Source organism: Stenella coeruleoalba (assembly GCF_951394435.1).
Source record: "Stenella coeruleoalba genome assembly, chromosome: 7".
Classification (NCBI taxonomy): Eukaryota; Metazoa; Chordata; class Mammalia; order Artiodactyla; family Delphinidae; genus Stenella; species Stenella coeruleoalba.
In genome coordinates, this window is record NC_137153.1 from 73,333,142 (window position 1) to 73,356,502 (window position 23,361).

General features: G+C 43.1%; 1 protein-coding gene across 1 annotated transcript in view; it reads right to left on the reverse strand.

Moving 5' to 3' along the window:
- APBA1 (amyloid beta precursor protein binding family A member 1) overlaps positions 1–23,361 on the reverse strand; it is a gene marked incomplete at its 5' end in the record, with an annotated part of 81,224 nt that overhangs the window by 29,239 nt on the left and 28,624 nt on the right. The window contains 3 exons of the mRNA XM_079926264.1: positions 3,970–4,115; positions 7,815–7,854; positions 12,114–12,209. Of these exons, the coding sequence (XP_079782390.1) occupies positions 3,970–4,115; positions 7,815–7,854; positions 12,114–12,209 (282 nt within the window). The remainder of the gene's footprint in view (positions 1–3,969; positions 4,116–7,814; positions 7,855–12,113; positions 12,210–23,361) is intronic.

The window sequence follows — 23,361 nt, forward strand, 5'->3', positions numbered from 1 at the left end:
GAGAGCACCAAGCCAGGAATTACTCATCAGTTTGTGGTGAGGTTATTACTGAATGGACTTCCAAGTAAATTTTTCCCCCTTCCTTCCTGGATGGACGTGGCTATAAACTCTGCAGCCTCATTCTGTTCTGCGTGTCTCTAGAGGTGGCCCAGAGTAACTCACTCCTGAAAGGGCAGCCTCTCTTTAGGAAAAAGCGTGGTACCACCTCCCTCAGAGAAGGGAGCTTGTGTGGGCACCGCAGTGCACGCTCCCCTTGAGACCACCCGAGTGATCTGGAGAAATGCTCTCGGCCCCTCGGTTCCCTGTGCACGCAATGCAGTCTCTGTGCACGATCCTGACGGTAACTTTCTAGGGGGCGTGGAAAGAAACCATGGGTTCTAGACGCAGCCTTCTCCACTTACAATTTGAAAAAGCGTCAGGCTGGGTGTAAAGGCAAACAATCTGACAGGCGTTTAAATGGTGTAAAAGGAACATGAGGCAGAAAATATTTAATGTTAGGCAACAGTTCCTTCAGATGCAAGAAGCACATTGTGAAACGATACTTATAAATGAAATGCAACCATTTAATCTTACTACTCTATAATGAATTCCTCACACTAGAGTAATTTGCTGTAAAAATAAATATATGTTTTCCAAATGCTTTCTCTGCTCTAGGCAGGTCTAAAATGGATTTATAATCAGAGAGCCTGTGTTGCCTGTTCTGATCGACAAAACCATCTAATTTTTTGTTCAAATGACCTGTGGAACTTCTGGATACCAATCCTTTGAAGATTCAAAGTAAGCTTTCTGGTTTTTCACTAGGGAGCTGCACTTTAAAGAAGGGGAAAAAACACTGTCAGAAACCACTGTGGAAATCAGAAAATGCACAGAACACTTGGCACTGGGCAGGATCTGGTACTGGGACGCGGCGTCTTTCCTAAGCGCTGCTCTATGTTCAGGTGATGCGTCTGTGCCTGCTCTCCCCTCAAGGTCACTGAGTACACATACGTGTCACAGGGCAGGGGAAAGACAGAGAGACTCTAGCTGCAGGAGTCAAGGGCACCTGTCAGGAGGCCAGTAAACAGAACCTAGGAAAAACTCATCTAAAAGCAACGTGCAGTTTTTGGTCTCAGGGGTCTTCAGTACTATCTGGGCGTGGACTGTTGCTTTCTTCTGGAGGATTTATCTGAATGGGCCCTGGTAGTGTTCCTTGACAGGGAAGTGCTCTGGCATTCTGGAGGAGATAAATCTTTGTCATGTGGCTCCGTTCTGGACATTACAGGATATCAAGTATCTCTGGTTCTGGCCACTAATGCCAATATAAATGTCCCAGACACCGTGACAACCAAAAGCACCACCCCATTTCCAAACACATGGTTCTCTGACCGGGGTCCCTGTCTGTTAGAGAACCACGCCGGGTCCTTGCATGCCCACTGACCCTGGGGGAGCTAACAGTACCACTAACCTGGGAAACTAAGTGCTGGGTTAAGAGTTCAGCTAAGTTACTCCACGGTATTACTGCCTCCGCATCCATTTGGTTTGGCCAAGCAGCGGGCGTGGGCCTTAAAATGACATTGGCTCCTTCACGCAAGCAAATGCTGTGGAGAGCAGCCCGCAGAGTCACGTGCAAATGTAAGCTCCTGAAAGGACCCCCTCGACGGCCCTTGTGAACAAGTCTCCCCCCACCTCCCAGGGCCTTCCCCGTTGGCGCCCCTTAGGTAAGACCCCCATGGAGCTCACCAAAACCCCATTTTGGTTTGAAGTGAACAATCCGGCCTTAGTCTGGCAACCTCAAAGCATTCCACCCACAGACCCCAATAAAGAAAGGCTTATGCCCAGGTCCTGCCTTGACCTCCCCACGTGGCCCCTCCAGGTGTGCAGGTACTTCCCCCAGGACCTGTGAGTCATGAACTTCTCTCTCTCAATTTCTCTTGTGGCGTTTTGCTCACCATCTGGCGCCCTGGGGGTTTACCTAGCAAATGTTAATGTAACAAAATCATAACATGTTTGGAAACTGTGGGACAGGAGGGGTCAGAAGTACGTCCCTAAAGACTATGTTTTTAAAGTTCTCTGCTCTGTAGGAAATAAGGCAGGACAATGCCTGAAAAGCAGCTTGTTCTCTCAGAGAGGTTTGTGCGTTCTCGTTCTGAACGCTGTGCCTGGGAGATACTAAATTAAGATGGAGAAGGCTGTGGGGACATCTGTGGGTATTACTGTCACCTCTTTATGATAACGGAGACAGTGAAAAAGAATCAGGCCAAGCTTGGATGGGCAGCTCAACAGGAACCTGATGTTCTACCAGCAGCATTATTGAGTCTGAAAGATGCGGAGGGCAGGAAGGTCAGCTTGATACATTGTCAGGGAGTTGTCTTGTTGGGAGTCGCAGGATAAGATGCATCTCTGGGGGTAAGATGTAGCTGTAAATTACTCTCTGGCTTACACATCCTAATTCCTAAAATGTCGATAATATTATCAAAAGCTGCAGTGTGGGCTTACTGTGCTGTGATGGGTAGTGAAGGGAAGGGCCAGCGCTGACCTTGTTTAATATTCAGGGCATGGCACAGCCTGGGCATGTGAATAAGATGGGAATCAGCCCCGACCGGAGGACCAGAAGCACGGCCCCTGCTGTGTGACCTCTGTGACCTCCGTGGTTGCTGCTCTCCCCTCCCTTGGGCTTTCAGGCAGCATCTCATCTCTCAAGGTCTCTCCGCACTCCTGTGGCCCTCAGTACCTGACACCCCTCTCTCCTCCTCTGGCACCCCCTGCACATGCGCTGGCTTGATTCACTTCTCACTTGTGCTGCTGAGCTTCAGGGTAAGGATCTCACTTTACAAATCGCTATTTTCCCTCCCTCAGGGGACCTTGCACAGCCTTGCACTCATAAGTGCTCGAGAAATATTCTTCCCTTGATGGAGACAGTAAAGGACTCTCACGTATGGCCTTCTACTCGTGCTTCTCATTCCACATGCCACACGAAGCCCAGGATGGAACTTGGGGATGTGTGAGAGAGAAGACATGAAAAAGGGACTGGTCCCTTGAGGAGGGAGTTGATTCTGGCCAGTGGACACCAGACAGAACCAAATCTGGGAAGTCATAACCTATCCCAAGTCACTCGAAACACCCGGCTCTGATTTCAACGGTGATGCGATGCCTGTGGCTCTACGTGGAAACAGCCTCAGGGGCTCTAGGTGCTGGTGGCCCTTAATGGCACTTGAATTACGTGATGGCACCATGAGGGCCGCTGTCGCCCTTGGCTTGTGCGTGGGTCTAGGTGGCACTAGCATCGTGGTGGAGAGTCTAGAGCTCTGCATTTCCATGGGATCAAACCAGCTCTGGCCGGTTCAAACTAGCTGTGAATGAATTAAACTAGACAAAAGTGCTTCTTCAGGGATCAAATAGGCTCGCTGCTTTTAAATCTTGATAAGGCAGATTCAAACGGGTTATGACTGGTTTGCACTGAGTTACCCTTGCACTGACTTGGTTCAGACTAGCCAGGGTAGATCTGATCAAATGGCTCGTTTTAGGTGAAGCAAGCCAGTTCAGTCTAGCTTGAACAGGATCAACCGGTTCGAATGCAATGACAGCTAGTTGGAACCACACTGTATCACGGACGTTTTAGTCACTGGTCTCTAACTGTACAAGGAAATACGGTGATACAGCTCTCACATATTATACTGGAAATATAATACTTACAATGTTATCCTTTCTCACCTTTTCAACTTTTCAAAGCTTATCACTTTTTCCTCAAGACTGGCCTTTAAGAACAACCAACAAATTATGTAGCATTTATACATCAGGACTCCAGCATACTTTGGAAATCTTTTTTCCGTTTAGAACTGTTGGCAGGTACGTGTATAAGCACTGCCTGCCACGTCACCTCAGTCTCCTCTCCTCTAAGCTCGGGACGTGAGGTGTGGGGTGAGCACTACGGCCGGCTCAGGCGCCCGCATCTGCCCGCCGCCCCCCTCTGAGCACACGGCGCCCCCTCACCTTGATCCTGCTGACTGCTTCCTGGGCCTGCATCATGCGCACGTTTTTGGAGGGGGTTTTGTCTGAGAGAAGCTGGGTGGACCCCAGGTAATTGGCAGCAAAAATGATTCCATCGATCAAGTCCTCAGGGTCACAAGGTCCAGGAACTGTAACACACAGAGCCACAGTGGTGAGTGAAGCCACGCTCTACCCCCCACCCCGATCACACCACCTCTCCCCCGCCGCTCACCTCCAGCACAGGTGGGCCAGTTGCAGAGACCCCTGAGCAGGTGCAACCACCTGCGAGTCTGGAGCATCTCTCTGGTCTACCTTCACTCAGCCCTCATTTGCAAATAGAAGGAACAAGTTCTTCCTAGAGAAGCTTATTTCACCCAGTCCATTTATTGTGAGAAACAATGTGAATATTTACTTAAACATGAAACATAAAATTCAGTGATAAAGGATGTTGTTTTGCCTGTTAGACTGCGAGCTCTTTGGGACAAAGAGCTCGTCACAGTCATCTCTGGCTGTCCTGTGTCTAGTCAGTGTCTGTCACCCAGTGGGTATCAAATAAATGTTTGCTGGACAGATGGTTAGGTGAGCAGAAGGCCGTCTTATTAGAAAAACTCATTTTACAGCAGTTCCTTTACTCGCCACCCATGCATATCGCCCCCTTCCATCTTATCCATAATGGGGGAAACAAATTTTATAAATCAGAAAAATGAGTATTTGTTGCCAAATGTTTGGATTCCCAAAATAGCCTCTAACCTGAAATCTGCAAGACAGGTGACATTACCCTAAAGCCATGGTCTCATGCTGCTAACCTTGCTGACTCACAGGCTACAATGTTCCCGGCCTGCGTCTACATACGTATCAATTCCAAGGAAAATTGGAATTTTCTGTTCTCATTCACCAGCCTTTTAAATCAAACCTTAGTTTTAAATATTTAAAATGGGGGCATCTGATTCTAACCACAATCACCTGTAAACCCTACTGGAAATTAAAACATGTTTCGGAATAATATATAACTTTGCAACAGATTGCTAAGAAAGGCATTTTAATTCTGCAATGAAAATACACGTATTTTCTTTGGCTTCAAGGCCATATTTGGAAAGACTAAAATATACTTTTTAACCCACTGTTAAAACCTCAGCGTCGTAAATTAGATAACTTGAAATGGAAACAATTTGCTTTTTCCTTTCGGAGAGCTAATCTGCAATGGTTTTTATCTTTATCCTTACACATCCAGCTCATCTTGAGCTTAAACAGCTGCTTCCCACGATAAGCTACTTATCAGGGTACAGCCTTAAAGTAATCTATTCATTTTCCTAAAACCAAGTTGGTGGTGGAAAAAAAGAAATTTAACAATGTTTTAGGAAAGGCCTTCACAAAGCGTGTGTGTAGTAATTAAGTCAGGAAACCTGTTCGTTTTCTGATTCTCAGTCTTTCTGAGACTCTGGATAAACACTGAGTGATACACAGCCACAGCTGCCTCCACCACATGCCAGTCACTTACATGCTTCTCAACAGCTACACCCTTCCTACCCTGAAGCTTTTATAGATGCGAGAAGGATGCAGGTCATTTACAATGTACAACTTTAGGTATATAGCAGGGAAGCGCTGTCAAACTAAAATAATACCGGACAAGTTTGGATCCACACTGTGCCTTGTAAGAAGTAAGAGATTAATCAGTCTTCTCTCAAATTCCAGCGATAGATTTATAATGTTACAGAAACATAATCATTTTTGACAACCCGGTATTGAGGAAAAAAAGGTCTCACCTGGAAGAGCAACTTTTAAAAAGCTTCCATTTATTTTGTGAAAATAACGAATGTTAAAAGAAAAACAAAAATGCAACATCTTCTCTATGGGACTTCCTATATCATATATTCATCAGTGGATTTAGCTCTATTTACTGAAAAGGGTCCTTCTTTAACCATAATGAGTATGGATATGCAGATATACTTAAAAGCAATCCAGATAATATTTAAGTGACTGTATAAATATCAGGCAGCCAAGAGACAGAAATATTGGACCTAAACAAATATATATTTGAGATATGATCTTATGTCAATTATCCTCTGGGGAAACTGACTAAAATCAAATGTCACGGTATTACGCTCACAAAAAACAGCCCGAATTTCATAAGTTCATTTTAGGCTCAGTGCTAGTGGATTTTTTAAAAGTTAAAAAAAAAAAGTTATAATGGTCCTAAGTCAAAGAATTGCAGGTTTTCCTTTTCAGTGATGCCTTTATGCTGCTCTGTGGGTGAATGAGCACACACGTTATATCTTCACACTCATGTTAATGCCGAGCTTGAAAATCTCTAGGCCTAGAGGAGTGGAGATGAAGAATAGTTTTGACTATTCTGAAACAGTCAACTTCTGAAAACTCCCCAAGGTACTCTTGTGGAGTTTTGGAGCTTTGCAAAGATGGTGGAAATAATTTCCAAGTTACTCAAGAAAGAAACCTGAGTAACAACCAAACCTATGAGCTTGTCCTGGGCTTCAGGCCCAAGGGTTCAGGTAGGTTTATGAATCCAGGTAGTTCATTCTTGGGCAGTGGAACACACCAACGGTTCATGCACAGGATCCAAAGCCCAGACACGATGTCTGGGCATCCTCTGGCCCCCAGAAAATCCTCCTTCAAGGGAATGACAATCTACCCTGCCCCCCAAATCATCTGCTGTCCTCCCTGGTAGAGGATCAGTAGCACACTCCAGTTGTGTGGCCTGACCTCAAGCTGGGATGTCTAGCCTGGATTGAGTTGTGGCCCCACCAGGCTTGTTGACAGGATACATTTGTGCAGTGAACAACCTGCACAACCATGTGTGGCAGTACTGCATCAGATTTTTTTTTTTTAGGTTAATAAATTGTAATTTTATTATGAATGAATTGAGAAGTCAGAGGAGGGTGTTAGACAAACATTTACATAATTTGTTTAGCATTAAAAAACTACTTTGGAGGGTTCTAAGAAGATGGTAGTATTAGCATAGTTTTTTATTCTCTCTTAATCACCACCTAAAACAAAGAAACTAGATAGGGAAACCAAAGACCACTGGAATATATTTACAACAAAACTAGGTGACAAGATATTGCCAGGAACACCAAACTACAAGCAAATTGCCAGAATCCATAGGACCTGCATAATATCAACATTTGTGTGGCAGAAAACAAAGGCACTGCATCGGATATTGATTACAGGGAGAATGGTGGAGTCAGACTTCTGGTTCCCAGCCTGTCTCTGCTACTTAACTGTGGGATCTTGGGAAGGTTGCTCACACCCCGCATGCCTCAGTTCTCTCGTGCATAACATGGGGATAATGATAAAAACCACTTCACAAGATCAACATGAGGATTCAATTAGTTATTACATAGAAAGTGCTTAGAACAGTACCTGGCAGACAGTAAGAAAGAGCTTGATAAATGTTACTATCACTAGCTCATCCAAGCAAGAGACGGGAATTACTAGGAAGGTCTTTTTATTTATTTTTTAAATCAAGAGCAAAATTTCTCCCTTAGTTAAACATCATTCCCATTTGAATGGGCCTTGATGGATGCAAGAGGTATATTGGACTAGAGATAAGGAGACTTGGGTTTTGGATCCAATATGGCCAGTTCTAGGCTGGGCAAAGCCCCCAGCCTCAGAGTCTCCTGGACAGAATCAGCAAAGGCAGGGAGGAGGGTCTTTGAGAGGTTCATGGCTACTGCTGTTTTAGTCTAAGATTCTAAGACTTAAGACTGAGAATAGGTGACTTTGTGGTCTCTTTTCCCCACTATCGTCTTACAGCCCAGGGCTTCCAATACCCAAAATGCTAGAAGATTCATGAATGACTCGGTGTTCAATATTTCCTTCTCAGCTCTTACCTTCGACGTAGGTTGGGAATGAAGCCAAGCTTTTTCTTGACTGCAATTAAGACAAAGAGGTTTCAAAAAGGGCAAAGCATGATGAAAAATGCATTAACACAGCCATCTGTGCAACATGAAAAATAAATACATCACCAATGACAGATATTAACCAGTTGTCAACCATTTTTGGCTACAAAAAGTGAAGTGTGAATAAACATATGCATTTATTATTAAAGGTTACCCAAAGCCCAGAACCACCCATTCATATTTTAGATAATCTAAAAATCCTACATTCTGCAATCAGAGTGATGTCTGTCATCTTAAAAAATAACCCATGGACCAAAATTCATAATCATTAATAGCAATAAGAAGGACTCAATTTGTATTCTTAAGAATTTGGGTGCCTAAGTGAGAAACTGCTGATTAGTAAAGGCACCAATGAAATGATTATATGCTAAAATTAAGAATTCCCTTTGAGAATTTTATTCCACTTTATGTCTTTGCTGCACTGATCTCTAACTGTGCTAAAAATGATTGCTACAGTTTTTATCTCTTCCTTTCATCCCTTACTGATGTATTTTAGTGTAAAAAATCCATTACATAAGTTATTATTGTGTTACCTTAAAATAAGAACCCAATAAACAAAGAGGTAATTTAAAAACCCTGTAATTTCTTATACTAAGTAAAACCTCATAGCAAAGGTCAGTCTCCCAAAGCATCCTTGGAAGTGGATGTAATCAGCTAGAAACCTTCTAGAACCTGATTGGATGGCAGTTTAAATGCTAGCTCTCAGAGGAGCAGTACTTACCAGTTGGTTCGTTTCACAAGCAAATGTCCTAGAGTTAACTCTCAGTGGAATAAGAATAGGTAATTCATTCCTGCTCTAACCAGTGACAGAATTTGCAGCTGATATGTCTAGGGCAGGGTGATGAGAGAGTGGAGAGCTAACGTAAAAGACAAGAGTCCCTAACGTAAAAGACAAGAGTCCCTAAAATGGGCAAAATCAGGGTTTGCATGGCCAAGGGTTATCTTCAAAAAACCTAAAGATTTTCATTGCCAAGAATCTACCAGGTGTTAGGTGATCATTTCAGAACAAGACTACCTAGTACAACATAGCTACTCAGTAGGTTGACTTGAACTGATGGTATACTCTGAGGTGCCTAGTGGACTCGAAGACTGAAGGCCCCTAGATGATGGCTGGTATATCATGGGAAACAACTCCATATCATAGCACTTTATACAGTGCTCTTCACTTGGAAGATGGGAATGGCTAAGGAATGATTAATTAGTTAATATTTGCACAACATTCTAAAAAATATTAGTGTTAATTGTTATGTGAGAAATTGGAGGCAGTCGAAGAAACCATTTTAAGACTCTAAACTCAATCCAGGACAGTGACAAGAATTCAACACTAATCACACAATACACAACGCAGATCAATCTCAGTAAACCTGCTGCAGATGTGCTCACGGGGATGAAATGGTTCCTCACACCAAAGAGGGTGGGTTTCTGGTTTCAGAAAGGATCACCTTTAAAGAAACTAAGGACACAAGATCACCAGGAATGAAAAGTTACTGGCTGCTAATGCATTTATGGAAAGAGGCACACCTAGTGAAAGCCAGGATTATGTGGATAGGAGAAAAGAGGACTCCAATTTCAATGGTGCTTCACCTTAATTTTACTTTCCATTTACTCAAGTGAGAAGATAGGCCCAGCTGAGTGCCTGTTGGCTTAAACTCTGTTGCTTTAAGGAAAAAAATCCGTAACTTCATGGTATGCAGATGAAAGCTAGCTTCTTCGTAAGAGCCAAAGACTTTTAGATTATTATTCCCCAACCATTTCCCTGTCCTTGCCCTCAGCATCTAGGGGCAATGAGGGCTTTACTTCATCTAATCAAAATGGTTTAGCCTCCAGGTACAACCAAGAAGCCAATTTATATTTATATTTTCTTGGGCTATTAGATTTAGATTTTAGCAGATGCTACAAAAGAACTGCTCTAGTCTATGGCTCTAAAAGCTGCTGTTTTACTTAGAGTCACAACGGAGGGCATTTGGTACATTCACTTATTCTCTATTCATGAACTCATGACTGGCTTTCTTTAATCTCTGGGGTAGTCAATTTTTTTTTAAAGAGTTTTGTGAAACGAAAGAGTCTCTAATCTCTAATTATTGCACACAAAGAGGATTTTCATCGTTATTTCTAAAGATATGCAGAAACGTGTGCCAAATGAGAAACTTGCTTATTATATCTGATGAATAATCAAACGCTGAATATTCAGATGTCTGATTAGCCCTGTGTTTTCCCACATGTGGACACAGATGAACCTTAGTTGAATTAATAAAGCCACATTCAAGAACTTAAAGGCCAAATCTTTGGGATGTTCCAGGAGGTCACATAAACCATGTGTAGAGCCCAGAGGCTTGAAAACTGCAATAATAACATACAAGCTACCCTGTCCATTCAGTGTGTGACCTGCAAGTACTCTTCATCGCAGGGATAGCAGATTCTGGTGTTAAGAGCCTGGGCTCTCTGGAGCTCTGGATTCAAAACTTGGCTCTACCACATGTGAGATCTGAGACCTCAGGTAAGTTACTTAACCTCTCAGCTTCCTCCACTAACAAATGAGAACATTAATTCCTACCTCGCAGAAGTATTTTAAGGACTGAATGAGATACTATGTGACTTGCTTGGCCTGGTGCCTGAATGCCATAAATGCTCAAGAAATGGTAACTCTCGTTACTGTTATTATCACTGTGGCTTTTCTTCTTGCCATTTGCTCTTACCTATTCGTGTGCTATGAATAAAGTACAAGGTGACGTTGTAGGATGCAGGGCCAGCAGAAACCGTAAGCCCATTACTCCTGTTCCTGTGGCCTGATGAAGACCAGAGAAGGACAAAGCATATTTCAAATCTAAATTCTAATGTTGGTGCCGTTTCAGAGAAGGTCTCCTCATGTTTTTTTGGTTTAATATGAATAGATTAATGAAAAAAATACTTCTCCCCTGCATGAATATTTAATGGCAAACGTATGTGAATTCAATGATATTTTAAGGGTAAGTTTTAACTAAGACTCCTTTTAGAAGCGATCTGCCACTCAGGTTAAAATGGAGGTCACTTTCTTCCATTGAATTTAATGGAAAATTATTAGCAAAAGGAAGGAAAAATGAGACAATCATTCATTATGTGGTTTAGCTCTTTAACGCCTGTCCTCAGTGTTGATTAGGCAGCATCTATATTTAGAATGAGCTGAGCCCACACACAGATGATGGTGCAGGCCAGTGTTTACCTGTTGCTAGTTCATAAGTAGGTGAGGGTAGCAGTTAGTCAGGTGTCAAAGGACAACAGGTGCTGGAGAGAGCAATGGCTCCCTCTCAGGGGAAAAACACCTGCCCGTTTCTAGCCCCAGAACCCTTAGTGGGAGCAAAGCAGCATCTTCTCTCTTCAATATTCTCTGCCAGTGCTCAGCATGGCCTCCATCAGTAGAGTGACCATACGATTTGCTGTCCAAAGAGACACTTTAAGGCTGCACTGTCCAACAGCCCCTAGCCACACACAGCTGTTTAAGTTAATTTAAATGGAATAAAATGCAAAATTCATTTCCTCAAGTGCCACTAGCCACACCTCAAGGGCTTGCTAGGCACACGTCGTAGTGTCTACCATATGGGACAGTCCAGAAGTAAAACATTCCCTGCATCACAGAAAGTTCTCCTGGACAGCACTGCTGCTTTCAAACGTGAGACGGGGTGCTCACCAGGTGTACTGCTTGGACAACAGGTGTGAACCGGGACCACCCCAGGTAAGCCAGGACAAGCAGTCATCCTGTTGTCATGAAAGATATTTCACTTGGGCCTGAAATAAATTAGTATTTAAGAAACCAGCCCATTTCCCAAACCACAGAGCAACTGTAATGCCATGGCACTGAGGCTCATAACAGCTCCAGGAAGGATGCTGCTAAACAGAGCTTTTGATGTCCCACGTCCAAAAGAACCTTCTGCCATCATGGCAATGTTCAGTAATCTCTGCTTCCAGTACAATAGCCACTCGTCACGTGTGGCTGCCGAGCCCTTGAGATGTGGCTAGTGTGCCTGAGGAGGTGACTTTTTCATTTTATTTATGAATTAAAATAGACACCTGTGGCTAGCGGCTGTCAAACTGGGTGGCGTGGCTTTATCACCGAATTCCACGCTGGAGAGATCAGAATTTTTCTCCGCAGGGTAATCTGGGTCAGCAGCTCTGTGGGAGGCTGGAGAAAGCATAAACCAGAAACAGAATAAGACATAACGGGCTGATGGCTTTTGAAACAAAATGGTACCCTACCTCTTTATTTGTGGAGGCTTCCGTGGGGTCACTGGGATGAAGGGGTGTGCTCGAAGACTCTGCACCCAGGGGTGAGGAACTGCCAGGAGATGGGGACTGGAACACAGACAGCAGAGGAAATCACAGTGAGCATCACAGAGTGAGGGACTGGGTGAACCGCCCAGCCCTGGGGGACACAGAGGTGCACATATCTGAAGCACATTTCAGCAGTGAGAAAACTTTCTTGGAAAGGAACTGCCAAATGTACATAGAAGGCTTGGATTTGTCGAGCTTTTGTTAGATCCCTGCCCTGTTTCCAAAGGAGCCCTTACAGTTCAGCCTCACCCGGCCCCCCACCTTAGGCCAAGGGTTCAAGCAGCGCGAAAGCTGAATATCAAACTTAAAGCCCTAGATGAATAAAGCTAATAGTGATACTCAAATGTTTCCATTTTTAAAACATTTTTCTTACTGAGGGAAACAAAAGACTTTGGGTGCTAAATGTCTTATAAAATCACCTGCCCAAGATTACCTGAAAGGAAAGGGAAAAATTAAAACATGAATTTTTAAAGAGGCAGCTGGGACTGATTCTGATGACTGGAAACCACACCCCCTGTGAAATATTCTGTCTGGTATAATCCAGAGGCCACTGAAAACACAGAGATATTTCGGCATCCAAAAAACATTACCTTGATACTCTTAGAAGAGTTAAAAAATTCTTTGTTAAATGGTATGTTTAAAAATAAGGCATAGAAAAGGTTTGGAAAGCATAGTCCCCAACCTGGTGATGGGCTCAGGCTCCCTGTGCAGGTCCTGCTTGAATGGATTTGAAGCTCCAGGGCAGCGCCCTTTAAGCCCTGCTGACTGAATGACCAAAGAAAGAAAACAAGCACAGGGATGGGAATAGTGCAGGCGCTGAAAACCCTCCCCAGCTGATTCCCAAACAATTCTGCACGCTCCTGAAATCTGGGGGGATGAAGAGAACCTTCAGGTGAGCCACAGGGATGCTTACGAATTCTGTAGCCATGGTCCTCTGAGAGGAAGAACATGCAGCTTCACAGTCTGTTGGTGATGTTTGATAGAAGGCATAAAACCGAACCCAGTCAAGGACCTATTCTCTGAGGAAGCGTGGGGCTGTGAGTGAGGAGAGGTATGTTCTGGGTAAAGAAAGCAAAATCACACAAGCAATAGCTAGAACCTGCTTCTGACCTCTGGAGACTGAACCTCACGGGGAAGCGGAGGCACAGAGACATCAGTAATACACCTCTGCGTGGGAAGGGAGAATGTCCCACAGAGCAATGGTGCTCAGGAAGGGAGGGGGCACGTTCACATACAAGGGGGGCCCCAGCAAGCACTGTGTGAAATCATAAAAACAATAAATCCTTTCCAAAGAGTCTTAATGACAGGAAACACCAAATGAACTGAAGCATGATATGGTGAAATGCAGTATTATGCACACAGATGTGGTACCATCCCAGTCTATTGCTGTGAAGCCTGGATTTGTTTCCCATGAGCCGATATACCTGATCCTGAGCAGGGAGGTGAGGACCAATGAGTCTCTTCAACACTCACATGCAGAAATCAGCTGCTCCGCAGTTAAGTCAAGAGGATGAGCATTAGGGTAACATCAGACACGAAGTACCCAAGCCCCACGGTCCCTGGACACAAGAAAGGTGCCCCGTGTGCCTTTAAAAAGAACACACAGAATTTTTCATTCGGCACCCAAGAGAGTTGGTGGGGACTTGCTGAGTTAGCTCTGTGTCTGGCCTACTCAAAATTAATGTAGTCAAGTTTTCATGATAATTTAATGCCTTTAAATTTTCCCAGGTATTCAAACTTGAAGAGCTTCCTTGGACATTTATGTTTATTTTTCCCCAAGTAGTTTTCTCTGTCACAAAAATTTTAAAGGTCTAGTCCCTGGGGAAGCTAGAGCAGCTGCTTTTTCTTTAATTGCTTGGTTTGAGAGCCATGTATATCACCTTCGTTGAAAAAAATAAATGCTCCCAAAGTATCCCACAGTGCCTATTTCTCTAATTATTTTCTGTTGCAAATCTTCTGAAAATGGAGTCTTTGCAATGTTGTGAGCACCAGGTCATCGCCAGATGATGTGAGAAGACAGATTATCTGGAGAGCAGGCTGGGATGCAGAAGAGGCAGGTCAGACCCCACAGTAAGGCTCGATGACCAGTCCCAGGCGTCCACCATGGGACACTGGAGAAGAGGCACAAATGTGACTTTGGTGGGCACTGCTCTCACCGAGGTTCTCAGGGGACCCACACCAGCCTTTATCAGGCGGCGCTTCCCCTCAGACACTCATGCCCCAGCCTTCTGCATGCAAATGAGGCCCCTTGTGCTTCCTTCGTTTGCATGTGCCGTTACTGACCTCCACCTAGAGAGTTCTCCCTCATTCTCTCCTTCGAAAGCACTCATCTTGCTGAAGCTTTCTCAGACTCTATTCAAGGTACCATTCTCCCCTGATGGCATGTTTCGGGTTTTGTAATTATCTGTTTATATGTCTGCCTCCCCTCTCCCAAGAACTCTCCGGAGGGCTCTTGTCTTATTCATCTTTATAATCCAAGTTCCTAGCCTTGTGTCTTATAAACAGTAGGCACCCAGTAAACATTTACTGAATAACTGATGTCAGTGGGGTGTCCAGCCTTACCATGTTTTCCAACTCGCACAGAAAGCAGTCAACCACTACTCTCTTGCATTTTTTTAGTGATCAGTGGTAAGCCTCTTTCTGATATAAGACCTCTACGCTGTTATGTGTAGAATGTTACATCTGCATTTTGAACTAGAGAAGTGGCCTTTGCCTGTGAAGACTCAGACCTTAGCTCCAGCTAAGCTCCTTTAAAGCAAAAACTGTCCCCAAACAAGAGAGTACCCTACCTGGTGGAAGCCCACTACCCACCACACCATTGCTGACAAAGTCAAGGTGGACAAACATCTTCAGAGCAGACACAGGCTCCATGGAGTCCAAACAAGGGTGTTAACATCAATTCAACTTCTGCCTTGTTATATGCTCAAGAGTGGAGAGAAAACCAGAAATTGGATAATACTTTTTATATTTCAAAGATGTACTGGAGGCAAAATTTAACCAACAAAATGATGCAAAAAATAAAAACTATCATTACATATTTCTGTCTGGAGTCTCATGCCTTCTGGGTTACTGAACAGATATTCAGTTTTAGGCAAATGAGACCAAGGGTGGGAAGCAAATGTGGGCTTGGAAATTCACAAAGGTAAGTGCCACACAGGGTGTCTCTAGGGAGGTAGTGTTCAAAGATGACTCAACAATTCCCTGTGTTGGTAATTACAGGAGGTCTCCTTAAGCTCAACAATATGTCTTCTGCAAATTATGTTCCAGCAGATTTCCCACAGCTCTGGGGTTCCACAAAGCAGAGCTGTCAGTCTTAAGACTTAGGCTCTTCAATGCCAGGACAAGAGATGGACAGTCCCGATCTTACGCCTAAGGATGCAATAGCATCCCAAGGGAAAGCCAATCATTCATTTTCATTCCAACTGGACATCTCCTTGGGGCAAACTAACGGCTGGTGGTAGAGGTGAGAGACAAACAGTTCCTGGAATTTTCAGGCTATGCACGAAGGGGAAAAAAACAGTGCACAAATAATTACTATTAATTTATTCCTGCAACAGACATTTCAGTGCCTCCTTGTGTTCCTAGCACTGGGCCAGGGAAACAAAGAGGAAAATGATGTTGTGGTTCTGTCCCCCACTCCTTTCCAGGTAGTGGGAGGAGACACGTAAAGTCAGCGTCGTGCCAGGTGGCTAGGATATGAATCCATACATAAAGACACAGGGTTGGGAGGGTGTCTCTCTGCAGAAGGGGAGGGGTGTCTATCAGCAATGCTACATTGGGAAGGAATTGCTTCAGTTGAATCCTGAAAACGGGATGGTATTCATGCAGCAGGATGGGATGGGATAGGGAAGAGGTGGAAGGTACTAGAAACAGAGGCAGGGAGGGAAGCACAGCTCTGCAGGGAAGGGAGAGATGAGCTGAAGGGCAAGGACGAGTCACCGGAGCCCCACTTGGTGACAAACTGCCTAATCTCTGCCCAGAGGGTATTTTCTTTGTGAGCCACTGGCCTACTGTCCTCATGGAAGAAGCACAATGTAGGCACTTTAATAACTATTTCCTGAATTAAGGTGGAAAATCCAGAGGGTTGAGGGGTTTGCTCTTCCCTTTCCCTTAATCCTCTTTCATCCTTGGACATCAGCATGAAGAGAAGATTACCACCCAGAAAAGCTGACAGGATGGTAATAGGAACACCCCAAAACCATGGGTAAAGGGCCCCTGGCTCTTTCCAAATGGGCAGCGTTCTTTTCAGAAAGGCCTAAGGACTGAGGCAGGACTGAGAGTAAAGCTGTGATCTGGAGACGTGTACAGGGATCTTGAAAGACTTTTGGAGGAATTCCAGTCAAAAGACACAAAAAAGTGAGTCTGACCTGGGCCATTGACTCATTTATTTAACATGAAGTACAGACAGTGTCTGGGGAGCCCAAATCCCTGACTGTGACCAAGAAGCTCCTGATCTAGCAGGGCAGACAGACCCACAAGCAAATGCAGTGTGTCCTCCGTAGCAATGTCTCTGAGTCCCTGAGAAAAATAAAAGTCACCATGACATAAAAACAGCCACTATGGAGCTGACTACTTGCAAGGTTAGTGTCCACCTTAACAGCCTCCCTCCAAAACACTAGCATCTACCTGGTCCATGTCTTTGTCAGCTGGTCTCTGTTGACTGTTGGGGCCATCTGGCATTTCTAGGCAAAATCAAAACAAAACAGCAACTGCACTGCAGAGTAGAAGTGCAAATACTGCAAAAATAAATAAAGAAAAAGCAGACTCTCAGAAAGCTGAAGGTGGCAAAGTTGGAGAACTGCTCAGACCCACTATGGACCATTGAAAAGTTGGTGGAGTTACACCAGTTAACAAGAGAAAAATGGAAGGATGACAATGTTAGAGGTGCTTTAAAAGAGCATGATCTGAACATCTGATAATAAAGAGAGGTCCCTGGCAAAACAGTCTTTAAATATTTCTGCTGAAATCGTCCTCTTTATGATTGAAAGGACTGTTTCTGATCATGCTGTGCAAGTCATGTGTGAATTGAAGGCAGTTCTTCTATTGTACGATTCAATGACTTTTTTTGAGAAAAATTACAACTCCCCAAGTCAATACTTCTCTTCTAAGCTCATACAACTCAATGACAAAAAAACAAACAACCCAACTGAAAAATGGGCAGATCTAAATAGACATTTCTCCAAAGAAGACATACAGATGGCCAAGAGGCACATGAAAAGATGCTCATCATCGCTAATTATTAGAGAAATGCAAATCAGAACTACTGTGAGGTACCAACATCATTAAAAACTCTACAAATAACAAATGCTGAAGAGGGTGTGGAGAAAAGGGAACCCTCCTACACTGTTTGTGGGAATGTAAATTGGTGCAGTCACCATGGAAAACAGTATGGAGGTTCCTTAAAAAAATAAAAATAGAGTTACCATATGATCCAGCAATCCCACTCCTGGGCATATATCCAGACAAAACTCTAATTCAAAAAGATACATGCACCCCTATGTTCATAGCAGCAATATTCACCATAGCCAAGACATGGAGACAACCTGAATGTCCACTGACAGATAAATGGATAAAGAAGATGTGGTACATACATGTGGTATGTACCATACAATTCCATGTATATGGAATACTACTCAGCCACAAAAAAGAATGAAATAATGCCATTTGCAGTAACATGGATGGACCTAAAGATGATCATGCTAAGTGAAGTAAGTCAGAAAGATAAAGATAAATATCATATGAGATCACATATGCGGAATGTAAAATATGACACAAGTGAACTTATCTACAAAACAGAAACAGACTTACCGACATAGAAAACAGATTTGTGGTTGCCGAGAGGGAGAGAGAGGGAGGGAGAGATGGACTGGGAGTTTGGGATTAGCAGATGCAAACTATTATATATAGGATGGACAAACAACAAGGTCCGACTGGGATCAGGGACAGGGAACCTATATTCAATATCCTGTAATAAACCATAATGGAAGAGAATATGAAAAAGAATATATATGCATAAAAATCACTTTTCAGTGCAGCAGAAATTAACAGAACATTGTAAATCAACTATACTTCAATAAAATAAATGAAAAAATACTTCTTCTCTAAGAATTCACATATAGATGAAATTATAACCAACATGTTGTTAGTCAAAAGATAAACTAAGCTTATGTTTGTCATTTTTTAGTACTGTCTTTCAAGGTAAAGTTCTAATCAAATCCCTTTCTCCCCATTCTTACTTGAAACTTTGGTCTTTGTTGTAAGTGAATTAATTTTAAGTAGGCCTTTGAAGGTACACTTACATAGGGATCCTTTGGGACACCCCTCCCTCTCCTCTGGTGGTTAAAATGTGACATGACAGCTGCCATAAGAGTCAAGAGCAGGAGGGAGCAGAGACCATCTGGGTCAAAGAAGGCTTCCAGTGCAGAAGACACAGCCTTTCCTGCCACAGTGTCTGGTACTTGGAAGGCCCTGAACAAAGCCTGTTGGTTGGCAGAAGTAAAAAAAAGAAAAAAAAAGGGCTTCCCTGGTGGCGCAGTGGTTGAGAGTCTGCCTGCCGATGCAGGGGACACGGGCTCGTGCCCCGGTCCGGGAAGATCCCACATGCCGCGGAGCAGCTGGGCCCGTGAGCCATGGCCACTGAGCCTGCACGTCCATAGCCTGTGCTCCGCAACAGGAGAGGCCACAACAGTGAGAGGCCCGCGTACCGCAAAAAAAAAAAAAAAAAAAAAAAAAAAAATCAATTCCTAAGACACTGTGTCTAGTCTTCAAAGCCATCATGACCTGGCTTTCCAATATTAGGGTCTATTTTCAAAAGTATAGGTGATTACAGGGAACACAAGTTAACATTTCTCCTTTGAAAAAGATTGGCGTTTTATTTTGTATTGTGGCAGAACAAGTAAAATTGCAACTGAGGTTTCAGGATACTGAAGGGGTTAACTGTAACTGCTCAAGCCCTAGCATCTGGCAGAGCTGAGTGTGAATTCTGGCTTTACCACTCACAGCTGAGACCCTGAGCAGGTTCCCAACCTCTCTGATTCTCCTGACAATTGAGGAAAATAGTAATTACCTGCCTCTCGGGATTGAGGTGAGGATTAATTGGTGACAAAGCACACAGAGGGTCAGCTCAGTGCCTGGGCACACACAATGCACTCGATCAATATTGAATAAGTCTTTTAAGATCCCAACAGTAACAAAAGTGATTTCACCCCTATGGGAGAGTGTTCACAAGGACAACACATACCCACTGGGATGTTTTCTTCATCTCGTTTCCTTCCTTATTAACATTTTATTCATGAATAAAATTAAAAAGCACACAGAAGGCTCTATAAAAATCATACCACAAAGACTTTAAGTTAATTTATAAGCCCCAAGACTCTTACTTGTATACTGGCAAGAACAGCTCATTACTGGCTATGGTTGGGGGGTATACACGATGGCTGTATGCAATTTCTGACATGCCCACAGTCTCCCATTCAAGGTCGGAATATGAGGAATATGAGGGCTGAGCCTGATGCTATTATGGTGATTGATTTACAAAACAGAATCGTGTGCATATGCATTGCTCTAGTGTTAGTTGAGAACACAGCTTATGTATAACCATGACACACCGAGATACTCCACTGTTTAGGACCCCTGGTGAAAGACCCCAGCCAGCTCTAGCCAAGTTTAACGAGTCTCAGTACCCGTGGATCCAAGTACACATTCCCTCCAAAGGAAAATTTCACTGCAACGAAGGCTAGATAGGGAGCAACTCACAGAACCTGAGAATAAGTTTATTTTTAAGGTCACCAAGCAGTCGACATACTACATGTGACCCAAACACTAAGAACTCATGAACCTTCTTCACCAGTGTTACAGACTGTGTCTTCCTCAAACATATATGTTGAAACCCTAGCCCCCAGTGGGATGGTATTAGGAGGTGGGGCCTCTGGGAGTTAATTAGGTCATGAGGGTGGGGCCCTCATGAAAGTGATTAGTGCCTTTATAAGAGAGACAAGAGAACGTGCTTCCTCTTTCCCTGCTCTCCACCCTGTGAGGACACAGCAAGACGACAGCCATCTGCAAACCAGGAAGAGAACCCTCACCAGAAGCTGATCATGCTGGTACCCTGATCTCAGACTTCCCAGACTCCAGAACTGTGGGGAATACATTTCTGTTGTTTAAGTCACTGGGTCTACAGTATCTTGTTACAGCAGCCCAAACTAAGACATCCAGAGGCTTCTCACTAAGCACCTATTTACTCTCATTTTTAAAGACAGTTTTAACAAGCTCTGAGCAATTCACTCCTCAATTCAAAAACTTTAGTGGTTCCTTTTTGCTTAAAGAATAAATCTTAGACTCCTTACCTTGGCACTCAAGGAATCCAAGGATTGGCCTTAATTTCTTTACCATTTTCTACCCTTCCAGTTCCTATTCTCTGTCGTCAAGCCAAACTGAACTCCTTTCTGTTCCCTGTATATAACCTGTGAGTTTCTGCTCAGAGCCTTTGTTGATGCTCTTGTCTGAACTCCACATGTCCACAACACACCAAAGGCCCATTTCAAATGTTAACTCTTTCATGAAGTCTTTCCAGTTCTCTTAGGTGAAAGGAATCCCTCTCCTATGAGAGCTGCTTGTATTTTATCTGTGCCATTCTTATGGTGCATCACTTTCTCCCTTATATTTTATAAAATTCTAATGCTATTGAATAATATTTTAATTACAATATTTTAATAAGCACCATGAAGGCAGGATTTACGATTAATTTACATTTTCTTCTTCAAGTGCTTAATACGGGATTCCCCATGAAATATACAACGGAAGTTCAATAAGTGTGTTGAATACATGGAAGGATGCATGAACGCCAATCCTCTAGTATCACAGGAAAAAGGACACACAAAAAGGAAACAGGTTTATATACACAGTAGGTTCTGGACACATGCAGCATTGCACTTATGTGCTCATGTGGAAGTTTGTACCCACATATAGCTAGGGTTCTCGTCCATATTTTTTTTTAATTTTACTGAAGTACAGTTGATTTACAATGCTGTGTTAATTTCTGCTGTACAGCAAAGTGATTCAGTTATACATATATAATTCTTTTTCATATTTTTTCCCATTATCATTTATCACAGGATATTGAATACAGTTCCCCGTGCTATACAGTAGGAGTTTGTTGTTTGTCCATCCTATACATAAGTTTGCATCTGCTAATCCCAAACTCCAATTCATCCCTCTCCCCACCCTCCTACCCCTCATCAGCCACAAGTCTGTTCTCTATGTCTGCTCTTTACTCTTTTTTTTTTTAAGGCTGATTTTATTTTATTTTTAACATCTTTATTGGAGTATAATTGCTTTACAATGTTCTGTTAGTTTTTGCTGTATAACAAAGTGAATCATCTAAACATATACATATATCCCCATATCCCCTCCCTCTTGCATCTCCCTCCCACCCTCCATATCCCACCCCTCTAGGTGTACACAAAGCACTGAGCTGATCTCCCTGTGCTATGCGGCTGCTTCCCACTAGCTATCTGTTTTACGTTTGGTAGTGTATATATATCCATGCCACTCTCTCACTTTGTCCCAGCTTACTCTTCCCCCTCCCCATGTCCTTAAGTCCATTCTCTACGTCTGTGTCTTTATTCCTGTCCTGACCCTAGGTTCTTCATAACCAGTTTTTTTTTTTAGATTCCATATACATGTGTTAGCATATGGTATTTGTTTTTCTCTTTCTGACTTACTTCACTCTGTATGACAGACTATAGGTCCATCCACCTCACTACAGATAACTCAATTTTGTTTCTTTTTATGGCTGAGTAATATTCCATTGTATATACGTGCCACATCTTCTTTATCCATTCATCAGTCGATGGACACTTAGGTTGCTTCCATGTCCTGGCTATTGTAAATAGTGCTGCAATGAACATTGTGGTACATGACTCTTTTTGAATTATGGTTTTCTCAGGGTATATGCCCAGTAATAGGATTGCTGGGTCACATGGTCGATGTATTTTAAGTTTTTTAAGGAACCTCCATACTGTTCTCCATAGTGGCTGTATCAATTTACATTACCACCAACAGTGTAGGAGGGTTTCCTTTTCTCCACACCCTCTCCAGCATTTGTTGTCTGTGGACTTTCTGATGATGGCCATTCTGACTGGTGTGAGGTGATGCCTCACCTTTACTAATTCTTGATCACTGTCTGTCTCCCTTCTTCAGCAGATCCTGCTTGCACGTCTGCACCCTCAGATGATTAGAGTAGTCTTGCAGACACAGCAGGAACAAGTGTGCTCAAAGGTGGTATTTCATAGACCGTAATCAAGCATTTGGCCATTCAAGTCCTGTCCAGCCTGAACATTCTGGTTCCATTCCCTTTTCTATATGGACTTTCAAAGGTGGGGGCATTACTCAGGGCAGGCCACAGTACATGCTCTAGTTTTCCTGGGAAACTTCCATTTCAGGGGCTGTATGGAGCTTCTGTGCTTCCTGTGTCCTCACACAGCTTTTCCACTGTGCATATTGGTTTAAACAGCATAATCCTTTTTCTCAAGTAAATGTACATTGTTTTCCTCACCGATCTAAGGTGTCTTAAATTAACCTACTCCATGTTACAATTATTTAAAAAAAACAAATATATGATTAGTTTCTCCTTGCTCCAAGATATGTTTGTGCTTCTGAAAATTGAAACTGCTGAAGAAACCCATAATTATTCACTCTCAATTCAAACTATATTATCAATGCATGTTTGTATTTCCTTAATGTGGTGAAGCAGGAAAGTTAGCATAGGCATTGTAGGGGCATAATTATGTCATTAAAATGATAATAGCCTGGGCCTAATGAAGTGTTTTATATACACATTTATAATGGATTCAATTAATATCAATGGAACATTTTGACATAATTGTCAGAATATTCTATTTCCATCCTCTTTTCCCACAGGGAAAATGCTCCCATTCCCATCTCCAAGTCTGTTAAACCCATGGCAAGGCCGTAGTGTGAAGTTCCGGCCCACCTTGTAGCTCGGAGAGAACCTTGCACTGCAGCAATCTCCTCAGATAGAGGCTGCTTTCATCTTGGGGGGACCACACAGATCACTCATTTTATCACCATCTAAAGGGCTCCAAGCTTCTGAAACCATGTTCTTAAAGGCAAAAAAGAAAAAAAAAAATCCACAAAACTGACTAGTTAACTA